This window comes from Saccostrea echinata, unplaced genomic scaffold (genome assembly GCF_033153115.1).
Source record: "Saccostrea echinata isolate AGI-Se365-2 ecotype Australia unplaced genomic scaffold, CSIRO_AGI_Sech_v1 ptg000004l, whole genome shotgun sequence".
NCBI lineage: Eukaryota > Metazoa > Mollusca > Bivalvia > Ostreida > Ostreidae > Saccostrea > Saccostrea echinata.
Window position 1 is genome coordinate 5,209,534 of NW_026889753.1, and position 22,439 is coordinate 5,231,972.

Sequence of the window (22,439 nt, forward strand, 5' to 3'; positions counted from 1 at the left end):
GATTGTTTTCGTCACGTGATCACGAGGTTCGCACAGATTGCGTCATCGACAGAAATAAAAAGCGTATTAAATAACATAATGTTTTTAAAGAATAATTAACAAGAAAGTATTGAGTTATGTTAATTTGTTATTAAACATGTTAAAATGCAAATCTACATCTTCAGTATAGATTCTTAATCACATATTTTGCACGTAGCTTAAGATATTGGATGATACCATATAGCTATTCATAGAATGGCATGTTATCTTACGGATCGTTGTTTACTTGCGTTTTTCATTCCCGATATTAAAGAGTCAATATATATCCCGAACGCAAATATCGTCATTTACAAAAAACAATTTCTGATTGGTCGAACGATCAACTCCAATCACAACTTGAGAAAAAAATCCCAACTTTTTTTGACACTGTATGCCAAGGGTTTATGAGGAGAGTAGCGTATCAGAAACCTTTGGCTAGCGAAGATGCTGCACGGATGGCGGAAATCTTTCGATTAACAGATTAAAAAAAGTTTACTTGAGCCTTGGCTCAAGGTAGCTACAGTCAAAATAGTTGTGCAAATTGTTTCTTTGTAAATTGCTTTAAATCATTGTTCCTACACAGATTAATAATGATAGGTCACATATCATGGTAAATCTATTCGAATACGTGTTTCACAAAACTGTGCTGAACATGACTGTCTGTACGTGCAAGAGATACAACGCATACATTCATTAAGAGTATAAATCTAATTCCCGCCTTTTTTCAATTAGATACACGCATCAGTAACATTTACATTAATGTAAATATGGTCGGCATAGATTAAGAAAACATGTTTTCAATACTTGATAATTCAAAATTCCTTTCCATCTTATCGACTAAAGGTACGCCAAAAAATTATTGAAGAACACTAAGACGCAATACATGAGTCGGTTGCAGTGGGGTTCGGTGCAGACGTATTACACCGAAGTCTGAAACTAACAATTTCTGCTATCGTTTGATGCCAATATTTTGATAGACACTTCTTCTGTTTACTCTTAGTTCCTTTGTGTGGGGAGGACGGGATCCTGAAAAATCACTTGGTTTTACGACGTTAATTGTTTCGAAAAAATGTAATTTAATGAATTTCGATCTGCACTCAAGATTTTTCCCCTCGAAATGGAAAACTTCAAAGACATTCTGGAATATAAAATGGTCACTGCTTCACAAGTTCTAAACTGTGGCGATTGGAAGAAATTCGGCGTGGAACCGTAGTCTTTCCTTTCCACTGGTTTTAGACGTGCGAACATTTTGCGTCAATGCTGATTATCATACCATTCCTTAGATTCGGTTTTGACTCGGCGAGGAATATCTACACGTGTTCTCATATGCATTCTTTCTTTCCCTAAAAAGACAACAGTTTCCGCACAATAATTGCACTCTGTCACTATGGCGTGACGAGCAAAGAAGGCCTCTTTTAAGAGCGGTGTGAAAATTCTTCTGTAATATACTTAACTGGATTGTTTTTACCTTCAAGTTTTGCTTTATTTCTTGGAATTTTCAATTTTGAGCTATCCTATCATTTTGTCGCTTATTTGGAGGGCACTTGACGTACTTTGAAAGCAGGTGGGTTTTGTACCCCATGTCATTTTCTACCATCATCACTTGTACAGTCCATTCCCAGTATCACGCCCCCTTTAAGTGTGATAACGAGTTGATAATGTCATATTAACAGTGACAGAAGTCTAACCAATGCTAATTAAACTTCAGCTAACAGGATTTTAAATTTGTCTTGAATATAAAAATGACAGAAGACAAGTACCGTTACCAAAAGCCGCCTGGTCCAGTTATACAGGCCGACAAGAAAGGTAGGCCCCGGTGTTGTTTAGTGTTTCATCTCATTTGTACTTCGTGCAGAGATTTGTTTGACTCTTAGTTTGTTGACAGGACTTTTTAAAAGTAAATACTGGAATGTTTCGAAAATTTTACTGAATGCTTGGATCTCTGATTGGTTGCAATTATTTTCAACAGGAATCTTAGAAAGGAAGGATTTAAAAAAAGGGGGGGGGGCTTACAAAGCGGAGTCTGCAGATTACAGATAAACTTTAATTAACAAAGTTGGCGACTTTAATACATTTTATGTTTCTATTTGTGACCTATAGCTTATTACAATATTGAAGGCTCTGTCCGTTAGACAGGCTGTAGAAATTTTGTCCTGTAATGTATAGAGAAGAGGTTTACAACATGAAGGTGCATTGTAACATTTTGATTTAACACGCATTCTCTATTTCCCTTAGTCATACATATCTGTCTATACTCTTATTACCTCACATTGAGTATATGAGCAAAATGAGAGTACAACTGCATGGAAATCCATATCGATAAAAATGGCCAGTATCTTCTCATTTCGTGTTTTTCTCATATTTCCATCACCGAAATTTATAAATTATCCACCCACCCCCAGGTCATATTCGTAAGGATTATTTTTGCATTCATTTATCTAAATTATTTTGATTTTATTCAAATTTTTCAATGTACCGTAGCAAAGGACGTTTGACTGATAATTACGCAAATATGTAAGTAGACAACGGATGAATTAACTATTGTTTTGAGCATATTTTATTGACCATATGTCAGTGGAATTGGACAAAAATTACTATAACTTAGGTACTCCTCTCCTGAACAAGCTGTCAAAGTATCTGATAAATCTACGGAAATGGTCAACTTATGATTGATTTTAAGACTTCTTAAATACATGTTGGAAAGGGGGGTGAAGAGAGGAGGGGGCGGGTGTGAAGATAGTGTGTTTAGCTTACTCGAGCCAAAGGTTCGAGCGAGCTTTTTGGATCGAAATTAGTCTGTTGGTTATTGCTGTCAGCACTTTCTTGGTTGTAATTTTTGCACAATTTCATCTTCTTTTGTCCAGAACCACTGGGTCAAATTCAATCAAACTTGGCTCGAAGCATCGTTGGATGAAGAAAATTCAAGTTTCTTCAAAGAAGGACTGTGTCCTCTTCCAAGGGAAGATAATCAAGAAAAGACCATAAAAGTTGGGCCTTTAATTTTCTCAAGAACCAATGGGTCAGAAAATATGAAATGTGAAAAATTCCTGACGTAGTTTAGATTCACGATTGTTCAAATCATGACCCTCGGGGGAGGGCGGGACCACAACAGAAAAGTTTTACATTGGAATTCTTTAAAAATCTTATTCTGAAGAACAACAGGGCCATGATAATTAAGTCATATCAACATGCAGACATCTCCAGGTTGTTCAAATTCATCCCCCCCCCCCCCCACAGCGGGTTTAGGCTGGTCCATAATAGCGATCATTTTGGTGGTGGATTATACAGGGAAAAATCTTTTTCTCAAGTCGATAAGGACCTAATAATTCATATTGTTCATATCAGTACAAGCATCATTAGAAAGTGCAAATTGAAGCTTGTTCGAATCGTGGCCTCCGGATGTAAGTTGTGGCCACAGCAGATGATCAGATTGTTACATGGGAATATAAAGAGAGAAAAAATCGTTTCAAAATGTGCAGAACATTACTATAAATCACATAATTAATCTGGAGATATTCCCATGTATTGATTCATTTAAAAAAAATCAAATTATGAATCGGAGCTAAAACGGGTAGGGTATCAAAATTTGCATAGCACATGTTTACAATTAAAAAAGAAAAATCTTCTTTAAAAAAGAGCTTCTTCATTAGAACATCAAGAACATCTTATGTCGGTATTGAAGCGTGTTAATTACATGTGGACTGAGATCATTTATGCAGGTTCGGTATTTCTTGATCCCCTGCGTGAAGTTGGGAGAAGGGGGCACAGTATGGATATTTTTTTTTTACCTTGGATCATGTGGAATAAAGTTTTTAAAAAAAATACTTAAAAATGTTCTAAAGAACAACGGGTCCAAGATGTCTCAGATGAGTGCTCTGATTTTAACCCCCCCCTTTTTTTTTTTTTTGCAAGGCAAACTCGAATTGAATCAGTAACAATCAAGCTTTATTTACTCCCACTTCTTCTGTATTTTTTTTTTTGTTATATTCCAGTTTGCAATTGACTAATGAATGGTGCAAACTCCCGGCATGGAAATGTCATCCCGTTGAAATTTAGATAAATCCATATGGTAAATTTTGTGCGCATCTGTAGTGAGGACCTCTTCAATTTTGAAGGCTAGAAAAGTACTTGGTGGAGGTTTTTACGAAAGATGCAACCTTTACACAGGTGTGTTATCATAAGAGATATTGACCACGTAGGTTTGTCACCTTTGAAAATTGATGATATTCTAATGCAATGAATAAGGAAATTTGATGATTTATGTTAATTATCAAATTAAGATGGTAACATTTGGGCAATGCATCAACCAATATTTCGCTTCACAGTTACTGTTCCAGGTTACTGTCAGTGTCAAAAGTAATATGAGTTGGACACTGGTTCATTTTTTTTTCAAGTGTAAACTATTAAATAAGGCCAGAAGACGTGTAGGCAGCAAAACTTATCAGCTGATCACTATGACTATTGTATAATATGCAATGGTTATTTGCACCAGTAATATTTTTTTTAGCTCATCTGAACTGACAGTTTGAGAACTTTTCTGATCACCTGTCGTTTGTCGTCTGTCTGTCCGTCTGTTAACTTTTTACACGTGACTTCATGACTTCAGCAGAACCACTGGACCAGTTTTAGCTAAATTTGTCACAAAGCATCTGTGGATATGGGAATTCAGAATTGTTCATATGAAGGGCATTAAGACCCTCATCCAAGGGGCTATAATCAAGCAAAGACAATAAAAAGAAGAAATAGGATGGGCTTATTTAAATCATCGTCATCTCATGAACCACAAGGTCAGTAAAGATGAAACTATATGAATAAAGCTTCCTAACATAGAGTGTAGATTCAAGTTTGTTCTGACTTAAAAAATGAGTAGGATGGGGATACAATAGAGGATAAATGTTTACATAGGAATATATAGGGGGGAAAATCTGTAAAAATTTCCCCCTTTACAATATCAAAACCCTGAATAGTCATATGAAGGTAGTGTGCCAGATTCAAGTTTGTTCAAATCATGGCCTATGAGGGTAAGATTGGGATGGGTCAAAGTTTACATGGGTGTACACTATATATAAAGACATCTTTAAAATATCTTCTCAAAAACAGCATGACAGTGGTTAGACATATCAATATGCAAGCATCTTCAAGAAGTGCACATTCAGATTTGTTCAAATCATGGACCCCAATATGGAATCTATGTTACACATTCTAATATATTGAGGAATAAAATCTTTAAAAATCTTCTTTCATGAACATCAAGGATATAATTTTTCATAATGATATATGCAAGCATCCTCAGCTAGTGCAGATTCTTTTTCCCCCCAAATCACATCCCCCATCTCCCGACCCCCACCCTGGAGTGGGGTGACCATAAAGGATCAAAGTTTTATATGCAATAAATATGAAAAAAAAAATTTAAAATTGAGGATGAGACAAATTTAGTAAAATGTGGTAAACTAAACTTTTTAATTTTACATATTTCATGAAAAGATTTAGATGTACATGTATACAAGACATGTATATCACTAATGAAGACACAAATTAACAATTAAAAAAGCTAGCTGGACAAAGTTTATATTATTATTTTCTAATCATTATACATTCATGAGCCACCTAAGATGTGTTCACTGGGTTGTTCCTAAGACCTGGTGGTCAGGAAATTCTTGGGCACAACCCTGTGTGTTACTGTAATTCCTTTTAGATAATTCACAATATTCCTTAAAGGGAGGCAAATCTGTCATCACTGATTACATTCTGTGTAGGCTAAATATGATTTATATGTCATCATGCCTCATATTTGTTTATATTTTCATTTTTACACACAATAATAAAAACTTGTTTATCTTGTACATTCAAAAAATTTAATTTATGGGTACCTATAAAGACATTTAAGAAATTAGTAAGGTCTACCTGAAGTTTTATTTTCTTTTGATACCTTCCCTAGTAATGACAGTTTGGTCTCTATCATTAAATGTTGACTAATCACCTCTGAGTGTTGGCAATGAAGGAACTTGTCTCTATGGATTTCTTCACCCTTAATCTTCAGGACCCCCCCTACAGACATAACAACAAGAACCAGACGATAAAAAAAAAATAATAAATTGTGATTAAAAATAGCATCTCCAATTTTGATTTTTTTTTTTTTTTTTTTACTCTCTTGAGACCTTGCTGAGGTGAGACGAATGAAGTTGATTGGTGTGTAATCTGCTTTAGGCAGGGATACCTTATAATTCAGAAATGGTAGACAGTTGATGCCTGATAACAACATAGGCTTCTGTTTATCAATTATAAGTGTATACAGGGGAGTTTTCTTTTCACTGCTGGTGAGGAAATTAAGCCGAAAAGATAGAAAAAGGGTAAGATTAACTGTCAACTGTGGGTTCATTTCTTTAAAATCTTTCTTACATACTTGTGCCTAATGTCGCAATTTTAATCAAGGGAGAAAATGGTAATGTCAAATTGACATGTCTATCAGGTGAAATTGGTTCAAGGGAAATTAAAATTCAATTTATTTCCTGTTGAATTCAAGTGTTGTGGGAGATTGTGATTCTCTGAGGAAGTCTGCTATGAGACTATGTATGTAAGGTAAGAAATTGATGGGACATTGTGGGAAAATTAAATCTGGGAATAATTAATATTTCTACTAATTAAAATTACATTAAAAATTGTTAATGGTATTTGATTTCAAAATGTATAGCTTTTTTCCGCAACATTTATGTCAGTGTGGAAAGTAATACAGGAAAAAGAAGAAAAATTAAAACAGTAAACATTACAAATTTTCAGATTCAAATAAAAATCAAAATAGGATATGCATGTGATTTATGAATTCTGAATCAGAATCATCTATATTATCTATTTTTAAAGTCATGGGATGCTTAAATTGATATTAAAATATTTTATTTGGTAAATATTTTAAATAAAAATTAATTCTATTCCAAAGGCTTTGAATAATAAAATTAATAAACATGTAATATCATGATGAATTTAGCAAATTAATATTCTCATAAAGAAATTCCTAGATTGTTGATCATGTCTCCGATTAGGAAGCCACAAATGGCCATAAAAATGTTGACTTCTTCTGGACTTCTGCACCAGATGAACCTACTCACACCAGAAAGGCAAGAAAAAAAATATCACCCCATTAAACACGGATAAAGATCACACCTGTATAGTTATAAAACAACATATATCTGATTATCACTGTATGGACATTTGATGAACACAGCTTTTTATGTGTACAGTATATAAATGCTCTGGTGATTATCACAGGTTTTGGGGGATGTTATGGTTTTTTGAGTGGGTCCTGATTTAACGGTCACAGGTGACTGTCCCCCTGGTCACCTCTAGGTCCTTTTTTACATGCTGATGTATATCTGAATGACGATAAAGGACATGAGCTTTTGTCCTAAATGAACTGTGGGAGACTAATGACTAAAGTGACATTTTATCATAAATTCACAGTACTAATTACCAAATTTCCTCACATTTGCTGACAAAAGACTTAATGATGGATCTTAAAAAAATGACAAATATACATTCATGTACAAGTTTTTGGAAATTTCTTGTATACATAATTATAAATATACAATTTTTCTGATTTTCCTGAATTAGCCATCACACATTGAAGAGAATTTGAGAACATTAGTTCTTATAAAAAATCTTCACATTCTGACTGTGGAATGCTGACAGATTTTATCAAGTGAGATTAGCAGCTCTATGTAATGTTTTGGCTGTCAAAGATTCCTCTTTATTATGCTTGTGTCTTGGATTACCATAGCAACATGTTGCTTTTTTCACTTGAGTATTTGTTATTCTTTGGTAGATGGAGTAAAAAATGGCAAGGCATATTCAATTTTCTTAAATACACATATGACTTGTAGTTTTTAAGCTCACCAGCAGTTAGCTTGAGCTAAATGCTTATGGGATAATCTAGGCAAGGTTTATTATCAAATAAACAATTTTTGGTAATCTGACATTGCAAAGGAATATTTTTTGTCAATCATGGTTGATTTGCATTGCATACATACTACAACGGGGGGGGGGGGGGGGGGGGGGGATGTATGGCTGGACTGAGAATTGAACCTGGAACCTCTGCATAAATAGGCAGGCACTCTAGCGACTTAGCTATCCAGGCCAATATCCATGGCCCAACCATGACAGTTTTTTTTACATGATGATTTGGCTTTACTCATTCATTCTTCCTGAGTTGAAATGTAACACAATTGCACTGTTGATATATACAAAAATCATAAAGTATACCTATAAATAAACTTTTTCCAGATCGATTGGTAATTGCCAAAAGTTTACTTCTGGAATATTTATAATTCCATTAATGGTTGCAATTCAGGCTTCATATGTATAAGACATAGGATGTTTATGTAAATGTTGATTCAACTTTATTCATGGCTGTTCACCAAGTTGAGCATTTTGGTCTATGAGCCTCTTTCTCTATTGAGAAATAAATATTTATATAATTATTTTTTGATAACCATTTAGCCCTTTTTACATACACTGTGCATTGCATGAGAGGTGTTTGACAAAATCTTAAGGAGCATTGCATGTGTGTTGTATGAACTTCAGTTGTGTAATCACAGTGCTGTGGAGCTTTTACATACATGTGTAGAAATCGATGTTAAATTAAATGCAATTTTTCTGGTGGTGTATGTCAGTCAGGTCTTGAGACTATTAGAAATTTTTTTTATCACCTTAGGTCCTCAAAATTGTAGGAATTTCCACCAGTGGGTTTTTACAGATTGTCTTGCACAGTAACTATTTCCAGGACATTTCTACAAATGAACGTCATTTCTGAGATTGTCATAGGAGGTTCCATGCATTTACAATCTTATCAAATTGATGTGAATATTGTGAAAATATGATACATCCAATAATCCAAGCTGTATGTGTATATAGTTTTACACACTGTAGGTTGAGGGAACAATAGATACATAGCAATATGGTTGTCTTTTAGGCTAACCAAGCATTGCAGCACTGCATGTTGTAATTATAATGGTTTTTCCTGCAACAATTTCTAAGAATCAGAGAGCTATTGTAGGAATGTTGTCTATTCTGATTTTGAAAACCTCAACATATTTACTGTAATAAAATACTTTGTATATATTGAAAATTACAACATAGCTTTCTTACTCACCTTTTTATGAAAAAATTGCATAGGTTTTTTCTCTGAACACCCCCCCCCCCCCCCCCCAAACCAGAGTTACAGTAGCACATTGACAAAAACTTGTAGGTTATATAACTTTATTACTGGTAATATATAATTTTGGAATCCCAGATAAAGTCAAGAGCCTTTTAGATAAAAATGATCAACACATTAAGTAAATACTGTCAACACTGCTGTCTGGTACAACTCTATGTTTATAATATAGTGCTTTGGAATATGGCAGTTACTCTAAAATTCATGTATTTAATGAAACGTGTGTGTGCTTCTGAAATGATAATTTCACTAAGACAAAATGTCAACATGGTTTTCATGAAGTTATTTGAATTGATTAAGGTAAAAGTTTGTTCTTTTGATCGTTTAAGAATGGTATTGTTGACAAACCGTGGTGACATTGCCAATAGTTTGTTCAAACTTTTCATTACCAGCAGTCTCTGTTTGATTTCTGGTGTTGTTCGACACTGTGATATTCAGTTTATTACCCATTAATTTGACCATGCAGGGACTAAATTTCATTTAATTGGTTCATGAAATAATATTTTCTTCTAGCTCCATTGGCACACTATTCTGCTATTCTACCTCTTAACCATTTAAAAAAAAAATCATTAAAGATTTCTTAATTTTCTGAGGGGGTGGTGATTTGAATGTAGATTAGAACTCTATTATGTAACTATGACAGTTCTAAGAAGTACTTGTTTTGCCAGGAACAGACACAGTAGACTACTTCCTGTCCTTTATCTTTGAATTGAGGAAGACTTTGATGAGGATAGTGATGATGGGTGACTTGTGGGTAATTGTTTTCACATGAGAGTGCTGTCTGATGTCTTCAGCATCATATCTAACTCACAGAGAACCTGCATATTGTCATATTTGTACAAGTTCTATAGTAACCAGTTTCCTGTTTAAAAAAAATGTTTAAAATATTGTACGATGTAATATGATACATAATTATGGAAGTATCAAAGGTTGGCATCCTTGTAATTACAGTGGGTTTGAAATTTATTTTGATTCAAAAAAACTTAACAAGTTTGATAAAGGGATGGGGCTAGGTGGATTATTTTTGATAAAATTGTATACCCAGGTAATAAAAATTGGATGGATTTTCTGTAATATCTGCCAGGGTTGATAAAAATTTGATACTGAATCCAGGTCAGAGAGGTTTTATTGAGGTTATGAAGGATTTACATCCATTCTTGTGTTTCTTAAGAATAAAAAATTTTTGGTTTTAAAATACATTATTGATCGTTAAAATTGTAATCAGGTTAAGTATATAGTTGTGGCCCCACCAGAAATCAAGTCAAGAACTATTGATTCTCCTAAGATGTTCTTCATGTCACAAACTTTTGATGTCAGCTTGTTTTGGGCAGACGTCCACTGATTCTACATGTCTTTGCACTCAGGGACTGTTTGAGTTTCTCAGCAGACAGGCTTTAATATTGGCCCGAAGAAAAGATATGCAGATCACATCTCCTTACTTGTAATTGAGGAAATTTTCTATTAAGGTACATAGATCATATTGGACATTTAAAAGTATATGGAGGGAGAAGTTAAATAGTATGAAATATATTATTGCTTGTTTGGATGTGAAAGGGGGAATACATGCAGTCTCTACCAGGTATCAGACGGAACCTTTTAAGTAGGAAATTTACAGATTTGAAGATAGTGTGACTGATGGGACATTAAAAAGACAGAGAAGATTCTTTGACTCTTGGACACAGTCTGGAAGAATTTTAACTGTTTGATGAGAGTGTTTAAATTTTTTGTGGCTGTCTTGTAGAGGTCAGAGCAAATATTGTTTTAGGTGTTGAATGGCTTTCTAAATAAACCTCTCATTATGTATGAAGGAACCACATGTAGAAGTGATTGAGTAAATCTGTTCATTCACCTGGAGAGAAGCTCCTTCCATTAATCGGCAGTGCATTTTTTAATATTCATTCTATTTTTATGATGTAGGCTCAAATGACAACAGTTATTGTGCTTCAGTTTACGGAATATTAACCCGAAATCATTGAATGTTTTTGTTGAATCTGGATGATAATTACTTGAGTGATGGTGTGGAAAAAAAGGGAATCTAACACAGGTTTAAACCTGATGAGGGATTATGGTTTTGACCGCATTGAACAGCAGATTTATACAGAAGGATAAGACATTTTTGCAGAATATTATTAAGTACAATGGAGAGTTTAAAAGAATCTTACTTCTTCGCGCAATATAAAAAAGAATTTGGGGATAAGACAGCACCAGAGTCAAGTAAGTTAATCCATTTTATTTCAATCTTTGCAGATTAGGCACACATTTTTTTCACACAAATTTAGACAAATTATGTATTTAAAATGTTGATAGATTTTATTTGTAAAGTGCATTCATTAGCAACTCTCTGGTGATTATTTTGTTATGGGCACTTATGTAGAGTTACCTCTATTGGTAAATATTTTTTACGGTGTCAAATTCCAAGGTGTGATTAAATCCCAATTATTTGGTGTTCAAATCTCATATCTTTATTACAACTTGGTGAGTCACAGATTTTTCACCATTAAACTAAAAAGTATTTACTAAATTAAAATAAGACAAATCCAAAAACAAGTCATAAAAAGTTATTTGATATAAACTCTACATCCAGTAGCTGGTTTCCCTTGTCTGGAGCTAATGGTATATTTCCTGTGTCTTTGTGAAAATTGAATCCAATGACATTTTAAGACCCCCTTGTCACATAATTGCCACTTGTGATAACTTTCTTGTACTAATATAGACATTCATTTACTAACTCAAATCCCCATTGAACGAAAAATATCTCCTTGTATGAAAGTATGATTATGAATCATTTGGCCTCAGAAGAGAGAGGCTGTTTTAAATTCTTGATTATCATATACACATCTTACAGAGTTTGATATGGATGACTCATTTCTGATTTGCACATTTTGCAAAAAGGCTTGATTTTTTTGGAACTTGGCATAAAATTAGTGCCACTACATTTAATTTGGAGGAATCAAAGAGATACATCAATGTTTTCCTAAGGTGAGAGCATGACTTTCCCTTATAATTAATGCCATGTAATGTATTTTACTCTTTTTCTCTTGTCGCATTGTGTTGCAGGATCATGCACTATATGCCTTTGTAGGGGACTTTGAAAAAAAAGCTAAGGACAATTTATTGCTCGTAAATTGGATAAATATGGCAATGGGGCAAAGTCAAGTGCAAGGCATATCTACAGAAAAAGAGGTTTAGCATGTCTAGTAGACGAATATTCATTATATATGTCTTACACATTTGATTTACATACAGGTACTTTATAATAGATTTATATACATTTTGTATGCATTACGGAATTTTTGAAATGATGTAATTTGCTGATTTTTATATTTAGGGGGGATAATACTCAGCTTATTTTAGTCACTGATGAATTATCAATAATAATGACCCGGGCATGTGGCCACTAAATGAGATATCTGTATGTTGGACATTGCATTTAAAAATTAAGAAGTATCGTCCTTCTACAGTATATGTAACTATTTGATTTCCATAATTATGATAAAGAGCAGTGACAGTAGTCAATATTATAAATATTAAACATTTAACTTTATACCATATTTAGGGATGTTAATCAAATTTTTATTATAAAATTTTTGTTCAAGTCAAGACTTGGGAGCAACCCTAAGGGTGAGATTTACAGTCTTATATAGAAATGTACAAGGACATTGTTTTAAAGATGCGCTTCTCTACAGAATATCAAGACTATATATTTATAATCTTGTAAATATGAAGTGCAGACTGAAATTTCTTCAAGTCATGACCCCCAGGGATAAGGTGGGACTACATAGGGGCTCAAGGCTTTTATATTATAGGCATATATCCCAGTAAAGGAAAATTCTGAGAACAAAAAAATCTTTTATGGTTTGAATCAATATTCAATCATCCCCAGATACAGACCAGTCATGATTCACATGCAAGGCTTTGATGGGGTTCAACAGCTCGGGGTTAATATTTTCAAACGAATTTACTATGGAAAATAAAAACATTCTTTCAAAAACTGCTTTTCTACATTGTCAAAACAACAAGGCTATAGTGAATAACACTGAATATGCAAGCATCCCCATGCTCTGCAGAGTCAGATTTAAGTACTAGTCATTACCCCTGGGGCTCTAGTGTGCAAGAAGAAGTTGAAAGTTTTACATAAAAATATACAGCAGACTTCCTGAAGAGGTTCAGGAATGTAATTTAACAAATTAATGTATGCATGCAATTGTAGATTTATAATGGTCTTTGACTTAGTAAATGGGGCCATTAGCATGGATTTTATTACAAATTAATATTGCACAGAAAGAGAGAGCGAGTAAAAGATAGAGGAGCTTTGTGGCCCATTTACACCTCTTATTTACATGTCTTCTGTACGGAATTATTTTTCTCAAGACTTACCATTATGTAATATTATTGTAATATTGTCATTCTTCATTAATGTTTTTCCCACTGAGGAACTGCCAGTAACCATCTCTGGCAAAATAAGTAAACGATACCTACCTAACTGATGTAATATTTCAGACCCATCAAGACGTATTACACAATCTCTGCCCTCCAAACTTAATATTAGGTACATGAGGCATGTACTTCTCTGGTGGCTTTATATATAAACAAATGATGCTCATTTTAACCTATGTATTTTGGACATAATGTTCGATACAAATAGTGTGTTAAAGTAAGACTCTACTATTTAGATTCAAATTCAATATCTTGAATTCTTTAAGGTTTCTCAATATGCTGTAAATGTACGTAAATTAGGGTAACTTAATACAAAACTTAGCGCAATCTACCTCTTCGCACTATCATAAATTTAAGCTCACTTGAGTTTTGAAAATGACAAGTATTGGTTTAGATTATTTGTTAACATGTATGTTAATTAGCGACATGAAGCAGTGCCAAAGGTGCTAAAATATGATACTGTAAATCATTTTTTATTTGTGAGAACATTAATATCGTGTAATTAGGTTAGTGTGTCTGCTCGCGAAAATTTAATTCTCACATTTATTTGTATTGTTAAGAATTATATACAACAGAAACCACAGCTCATGAAATGCTAGTCTCGCTTATAAATACCGAATTTCTATCTCGCAAAAATAAAGTGCTGCAAAAATATAGTGATCTACAGTAGCTAAAGTAAGTACTGTTTACAGTAGATGAGATTACAGTAAATTGTTGTTGCAAAACTGGAACTGGAATCAATGAAGAAAAAAACATGGCCTTTACATCCATAAATCTAGCTTAATCATTCAGCAGTTGGATTCTTTCATTGCAAGACTACAACAAAGAAATTTTCATGGTCAAGCTAGTCTGTTCTAAGTTATGTGAGTGGGACGAAAATCTAGCTGTCTTGGCAGTCTCTCCAGAAGAATATATATTGACATTCTTTTACAAGGTATTTCATTATGGGCATTGTGGTTTAAATAATTAATAGATTATCTATTAGAAAAATGTACTTGTAATATTGGTCCAAGATTATCTGAGATTATACTCTTGATATGTCATCCAAAATTAGAGCAATTTAAACAGACGAATATTTTGGAACATAGTTTTTCGGTTGGCATTTTCTGTTTTCATTCCATTGTGTGGGAAGAGTTTAAATGCATATCTTCTTTAGCTCAAAATGATCTTGTAAATAAGCAAGGACTCTTTTTTTGTGGTAATTATATCCACTTATGAACAGGGATAAGATGAAATTTGGCCTGTTTATATAGGGACTATAGATAAGGAAATAATAGAACACAGTTATGGCTAGACTCAGGAAAGACTTGCAAATTAGCAGGCCATGTTTGGACCATGTTTAATGATAACACATGCAAATTGGTTTACAACCCAGGATTAAATGTTTATTAAGTGTCACAGGTGAATTCATCAGGGGATGGCATGTTTCACATACTGGACATTACAAGTATCGGTGGTGGTATACCACATACTAGACTTATTTCATTACCCACAACGAAGAGGACAATCTTAATTAGATAGACCTAATATAGGAGTGTATACCAAATCAGTGACCTTGGCTTTGATGTGAATAATTTACTCATATTTGGAGACATTATGGTCAAACACATTTGAAAAAGATATGAAATAATGGCTGGACATTAACTGGACAGTTCAGTGACTGCTGATCACTGACCGTACTGTAGCCTACAGCACGGGTCTTGTAGGAAGATACAAAGGCTTGTTTTTAAAGCTTGAATGTAATGCTAAAATAACAGAATATATAATACGCTGAAAGACATTCAAATGTCATATTATGGATTCTATAAGCTGAAAAAATGTCTTTTTGTGATCATGCACATTATTGATTCAAAGGATCTAAGAGTACAGACCAATTGAGAGGTCCCTGTTTTTTAAGTGGTACTGAAGTACAGGCTAAAGACAGATGTGAATTTCTGAGATTATGAAGGATTATCTTATGCACTGGACTGCATGGAATTATGGGCTATTTATCTTGTAATCACATAAGGATGTAATATTATGGCGGTGCAGTGTTTACATTTCCGTAATTCCCTTGTAGGTCATCTAGGGTGATCTCGTTTGATAAGGTGTCTTGACAGGTGTGGTACATTAATAAGGTGCCATTATATTCTTATACCATAATCTTGGACTATAATGCTTTACGTGCCATATAAGATATGGCCTGATTATACTCGGAAATCAATGATGTCCCACTATGAAGAGAAACGATGTTATAGGTATATAGTGACACAAAAAAAATATTGAACATGAATTATAGATTCTATCTTTGAGTGTCTCTGAGGCTGCAAGTTGACAAGTTCATTAACTGTGTGGTATACTCCATGGCTGCAAAGTTGTTGAAGTGAGACGCATTTGAAATGGAGTAAAATGTAAAATACTTCAGCATGAGAAGATCACACTAAGGAAAGCATTAAGATGATGTTTGCTGTGACAGGTGAGAACTGGTATCTGTGAATATAGGTAAACATTCTATGTATATATATAATTCCATGTTCGTAGGAGGGCTCATGCTTTGTGTGTTTTCTCCAAGTTTTACATAACCTTAATCACACAAAACCTTTGAAGAGAAATGCGGAAAGTTGCTCATATTTCTGGCAGTTTAGCATCTCTTTTTTCCTCAGTCTGTTTGGTGCAGATACATAAGGCAGCAAAAACAAAAACAAGCATAGAATCAGGAGATGAAAGTGTCTTTTGCAGATGATACAATCGAAGAACTAAATCCAGAGCCCAAATGTCTGGCAGGCAACCAAGATCAAGTTCTGATGCATTCCTGCTCAATGTTTATACTTTTAAGAAGGATGAAATAAAAAATTGATGTCTTGAATTGTGAGGGGTATAAACAGTGGTTAACCATGTGCCCTTTCTACTTAACTTCAGCTCAGATTTTCTCTGTTCTATGTGGTCATTATTTTTGGAATTGGTTGACATTGGACCAAACAGTTGCATCGTTTTATTTGCAAGTCAAAGTAAACCCTGGAATCTGAGAGAGTAATGGTTGTTTCTTGATACTAAATAAACACATCAGTTTAGAGATTTTACAACTGGCAGCTATTTTCCCAAATGCTTGATTACTGCAAATTTGTGAATGTGCTATTTATACAGATTATGAGTCCACTCATTTCACATCTGAGATCTCCAGAAAAACACTTCAAACATTTCTCTGATTGGTTGTAATTGGCCAAGACAGCATCATTGGCTCAAATGATACCCTTTTTATTAATCCAGAATTCCAGTATGGCAGTTACAGTTTTAGTATTAGTGGTATGACCTATTTGGTAATTGGACATGTACAAGGTGTACTCATTTATCAATTAAGACAGGTGAATCAATCATTAAGCAACATCATATTTATTTTGCACATTTTAAGCAATGCTCCATTATGTTTTCCCTGAGTATAAGTAAAAACTAAATCAATTACTTCCTCATTTTTTATCTTCTCAGTGACTATACCTTCACATCTTTACATGCATTTTAATTACAATATATTTCCTAAAGATTTTCCAGGTAGTTATTTTTTTTTATTTTCTTAATGTACTTTTATACTTTACATTTCGTGGTCCAAGTAAGCAGTACGTAAGTTAAAATTACATGTATGTAAAATTAAAAATGCACCTTGGAGAAATGAAGAATAGATAGCTTTCATTTAAATAGCTTGCAGATTTAGAATTAAGAGATATCCAATCAAAATGTTGGTAAGAATTGATCTAAATGGGTTCATGTACCTTGAAATTTACATTCAGGTAAATATGTAAGGCTTTCAAAAACAGGTGAGATCAAATTTGATACAGTAATAGCTTTCTGGACCATCAAAGAAGCGAGTAAATAACAGATCATCAATTACATTATTAAGTGTTTACGACCTTGTCAAAGCTTTATAGTAAGGCCTGTTACAGTGTCTGGCCAAGTGAAAATCTGTCGGAGTGTTTAAGGATATTGTGTAAAGACATATACTACATGTAAAACTGTGACACAGAGAAGGTTTAATTTCAGTGTATTCTGAAAACTCAAAAGACATTGCATGTTTCTTTCCACTAAAGATATTTTATTAAGTTGTCAGCTTATGCCATATAGATTTAAAAGCAGGTTTATATAGAAGTGGGTAAATGTTTCTCTTGTGAGGGCAGGAATGCAAACTCTTGAGGCTGGTTCTTAATTCCTATACGGAGTCCTTTTAAATGCCTTAAAATTTCATTGACAAGACAGAAGTCTTAGAAAGTGCATGCATATGTGAATAGCTTGATTGTTGTGCATTAGAAGAGAGGTGATTTAATCCAAGGAGAACAGGGTATGTTTGTCTGTGAAAATGTTTGAGGATTGGACAATTTTGAAGTTGTTTTGGATGTTGTGTTTCCAGGATTTCATTCATGTCTTCATGATTGTTGAATCAACATTGATTTTGTATTTCCATAGTGCAAATAGCAAGGAATTTTGGATGTTTACATGAGAAGCATTTCGTTAAATGTTTGGATTACACATTAAATTTTTCCACTACAAGAAACTTGAATAACTTATCTGTTTGAGGCAAGTATACGTGTTTCTTATGGGCACTTCGAATTAGGAATTTAATGGTTGAATGCTTCATTTTAATCAAGTTTCTTTTTATTAAAATGAATGAAAGTTTAAGGTTTTTTTTTTCGTAAGTAAAACAAAATTCATTTTGCAGATTTTACCCATGGGGACTATTTTACAAATAATATGTAGCTATGAAATGTGAATTGGCGTTAGTGTGTGTAGGTGTTTGGTGAGAGAAAAAAAGTGAATTCAGAAATCATTTTGTGGTTTTAAAGCATTCATACATCTTTGGAGAATAAAGTCCTTGGAAAACCATATTGTATTACACTGATGTAGGTATTATCTCATGATTTCTTGCTTATTGTGTAATCTGATGTTGCATGCCTGTGTATAGAAAGTTAATTTTAATTTTAGAGACCTCAATTCCATAAATTTTGTGCTTTTACATCTTAAATGTTCTAATGAAGAAAAGATCAAACCTTTAAGACTGACAATATCAGATTTATATTCTTTTAATTAGTGAACATGGTGAAGTAGAGGCACTTTTATATTAAATCATCATTTGAAAAATGAATTTTCAAAACTAGCTGCTTGTCATGGGTCATATATGATTTCTATTGCATTTCTGCATTCTCCAATACAAGTCCTAGTTACACTGCCCAGATGTACTGGTCAGATAGGGAAGCAAGACTTTATCAGGAGCACATCTTCTGCGCTTGTGTTTAGGTGACTTCTGTGTGTAATGTTAGCTGCAGGGATTTCTGCTACCTTGTTTTCCAAAGAATGCTTGCAAGCTTGATCAGTTGTCAGAACTAACCCTTCTTATTGAAAGCTATTTGTCTGCGAGGGTGCTATGAATAGCAACACTGATATATCTGCTTGATAAAAATGTTTTGTGAAAGATATTGATCCCATATTGTAAAAAGAAAAAGATGATTTGATGAGTTTCTGGCTTACTGCCACTTGCATATCATTTTCCTCTATACATCACCTTCATCAGACTCGGATAGGTAGATAAGTTTCTCTAATTACATGAGGAAACGTGCATGGTACGATAATTGTACTTGTGAATCTGCATGGAAGTTTACTGAGATATCCGTTTCCTTTCATAATCATCCACACTTCTTCCATTTTTGGGACAATCAAATTATCTTGCTTTTTAACTTATTCATGCACTATGAGGGTCATATAATGATAATTATGTCATCTGTCTGTGAACCTTTTTGAACTTGGCTATATCTTACAACCTGCGAGGTTTAGGTTCATGTAAGTTCAATGAATGTACCCGATTTCATAGAAGGAAGGAATGGCCAAGGTCAGAATTAAATTGATCAAAACCTCAATTTTAAATTCTTTGCAACTGTAATGAGACTGAGTATGTCTGTATAGAATTCAATAGTTGGAGTATTCAGACCATTGACAGTGGGTCACAGGTTCCCATCTGGCCAGTCCACTTATAACAGATCTATATGCAAACTTGAAGCTCTGCGAGCACCCTATAGTGATCAGTCTGTCCTTCCATCCATCTGTCCATCCGAGATCTCTTGTCCGGAGCATATTTTGTCTCTCCTTGGCCCAATCTGGCTCATACTTCACCCACAGAGTGTCTTTGGGTAAAGTGTGTGAAGTGACCTTGAACCATGTTTCTAGGTCTAAGGTTAGGTGTCCCTTTTTTACATTCCTCTTTTCAAAAACACTTATTTCGATAACAAGCTAATAATCACATTAGATGTCAAAAGAGCAATAGATTAACAAAATACTCTTTGATTATTTTGATGAAAAGCAAAATCTGCATTGATTTGAAAATCAGGGAGTAAATACACTTTGAGGAAAAAAATTATCTGGAGCTCTGGTTAAGGTCATAGAATTATATGAAAAATCCTTGTCCGGAGCATATCTTCTCTCCTTTTGGTCCAGTGTGGTTCATACTTCACTCACAGAGTACCACTGGTCAATGGATGTGCATTGAACTTGAACAAAATTTCTAGGTCAAGGGTCAAGGTCAAAAATAGCCTTTCTGTTTAAATTCTTGTCCGGAGCATATTTTCTCTCTCCTTGGCCCAATCTGGCTCATACTTCACCCACAGAGTGCCTTTGGGTAAAGGGTCTGCAGTGACCTTGAACCATGTTTCTAGGTCTAAGGTTAAGGTCATAGCAGAATTATATGAAAAATCCTTGTCCAGAGCATATCTTCTCTCCCCTTGGTCCAATGTGGCTCAAACTTCACTCACAGAGTGCCACTGGTCATTGGATGTGCAGTGACCTTAAATGAAGTTTCTAGGTCAAGGGTCAAGGTCAAAAATAGACTCTCTGTTAAAATCTTTGTTCAGTACATAATTTCTTTCCCTTAAGTCCAGTCAGCCTCAAACTTTACCAATTGACTTAGGGTACTGAACATTTGTGATTTTCCTTCCATATTTTGATAGAGGATACAATTTTCATAGAGGATATGCAACATTCGTGATTTTTGTGCCGTTTTTTGATAGAGGGTATGGAGCACTCATGATTTTCGTGCCATTTTTTATTATAACAAGGATGGCAAAGAAGCCCTTTAGCCTCAAACAACACATCCCGTAATAGTACACAAATGTTCCTCTTCAAAATAAACCCTTTTCAGCTACCTTACATTTTCATGTTCGTTGCTGAAAGCGAGGCCTTTTGAGATGGCCACCATCTCAATGATATCTAGTTTTGTGTCTGTTTCAAGTTAAGTTTATCCTCTGAAAACCATATAGATGGTAATTCTGTACAAAAACATATGCAGTGCTCCTGCATTTGAATTAAAGGTTCAACCCTCAAGGTCACTGTAGCTACCAGTGCACTGTATAGTCAGTCCCTGATTTAAAGCCTCTCTTGTGCCTTAGTGGTGCATTGACATTAATTATAATCTTGTTATCTCGAGCAGGTATTGAAATTTTTGTGTACCTGTGTGGGTAGATGGATGAATCATTTGAAGACACCTGTATTTTGCATAAACGTATAATTCTGAATGTCTAAGGTTGGGTCTACCCTGTTGAGCTGCTTTTGATAATCCTGAAAAATAAATCATCTCTGGTGAAAATGAGGTAGCGTTCATGAAGTCTGCATGGATTAAATGAGGGAATTAATTGGTTGTGATGTACAATTATAATTCTGGCAGATTATTTCACCAGGTATCAATGAATATGAATATATTATTCAGTGAATGGATAAACAGATAGCATTAGTATATATACCCAATTAAGTTAGCTAATTAGAACCTTAAATCTTGAAGCTTACAATATGTCATTGTATGTGGCTCAAATAACAAATTTTTTTTAGACTGCTTGCTAATTCATCATAAATGTTACCACAGGTATAGATTAACCAGTAAACCAGAGGTAGTTTGGATAAATTTACAAGCTGACGTGAGGTAGTACCGAATTTAACTGAGTTTTACCGTGTTTGAGTGTATCAAGTGAACCTGTACCGATTTGACCCAGAAGTATTGTGTGCTGGGTGGCTTTTGACAATTTTTGGTTGTGTTAACCATCTGTCAGATGTCACAAATGTCAGATGTAGTATTTTCATGTAAAGGAATTATCCGATAAAAACTGGAAATCCATAGCTGATTCAATCTGTTTGTATATGTTTATCTACTCCCTTCATACCTCAGTGAACATTGGTCAACGCTATCCTGTTCAGCTAGTGTAGATACCTATATAGCTGATTTTGATCTCGTATCGTGACCCAAAACATTTAAACATGGGACTTCTGAACGTTTTTTTTTTTTACAGCAAAGAAATACTTATGTCAACACCAGGGAGATTAAAAAAGCACTCCCTTAGTTCCAGCACTCCCCTTTATTTTGATATGTCGGACCTTATTTACCCTTTTTTGTTTGTATGTTTTTTGCTGACTGTCATAGTCGAGCAACTGACCTCGGACTGACAAAATGGCTGTCACATAACATCTGTCTCCCTTTTTTGAAACCTTCGTCATTGGCATGAGTTGTAAGTAGCAGGAAAAAAAATCCCCTAGATTATGAAGGACAATTTTTAATTAGTTTATAATCATGATATCTGAAAGGTTGTCAAAATTAAGAGTTTCTTATATGGAATCATTTAATCTTGAATTTTTTTTGGTATTTATTGCTGATGTATAACGTGAATGATAAATTTTGATTTATTTGTAGGTCGTAGGAGGTACATTAACCGGCCAGGAAGTGCAGACCTGCCGTATTCCTCCTATGCGCTGTCCAATCATGATTACTCGGGTGAGTTCCTCA

General features: G+C 34.2%; 1 protein-coding gene across 11 annotated transcripts in view; it reads left to right on the top strand.

Annotated features, from left to right (window-relative positions):
• The first annotated feature begins 1,167 nt into the window (after window positions 1-1,167).
• The window catches only part of LOC133179062 (uncharacterized), a 71,749-nt gene continuing 50,477 nt past the window's right edge, over window positions 1,168-22,439 (top strand). For 7 of the 11 annotated variants that reach the window (XM_061313760.1, XM_061313765.1, XM_061313767.1 and 4 more), the window contains exons 1-2: window positions 11,347-11,437; window positions 22,347-22,427. In XM_061313760.1, coding sequence (XP_061169744.1) covers window positions 11,362-11,437; window positions 22,347-22,427 — 157 coding nt within the window. In that variant the 5' untranslated portion in view covers window positions 11,347-11,361. Of the gene's footprint in view, window positions 1,583-1,745; window positions 1,825-6,317; window positions 6,369-11,346; window positions 11,438-16,081; window positions 16,116-22,346; window positions 22,428-22,439 lie in introns of those variants that run through there. The other 4 variants (XM_061313769.1, XM_061313761.1, XM_061313770.1 and 1 more) reach the window with 4 other exon arrangements.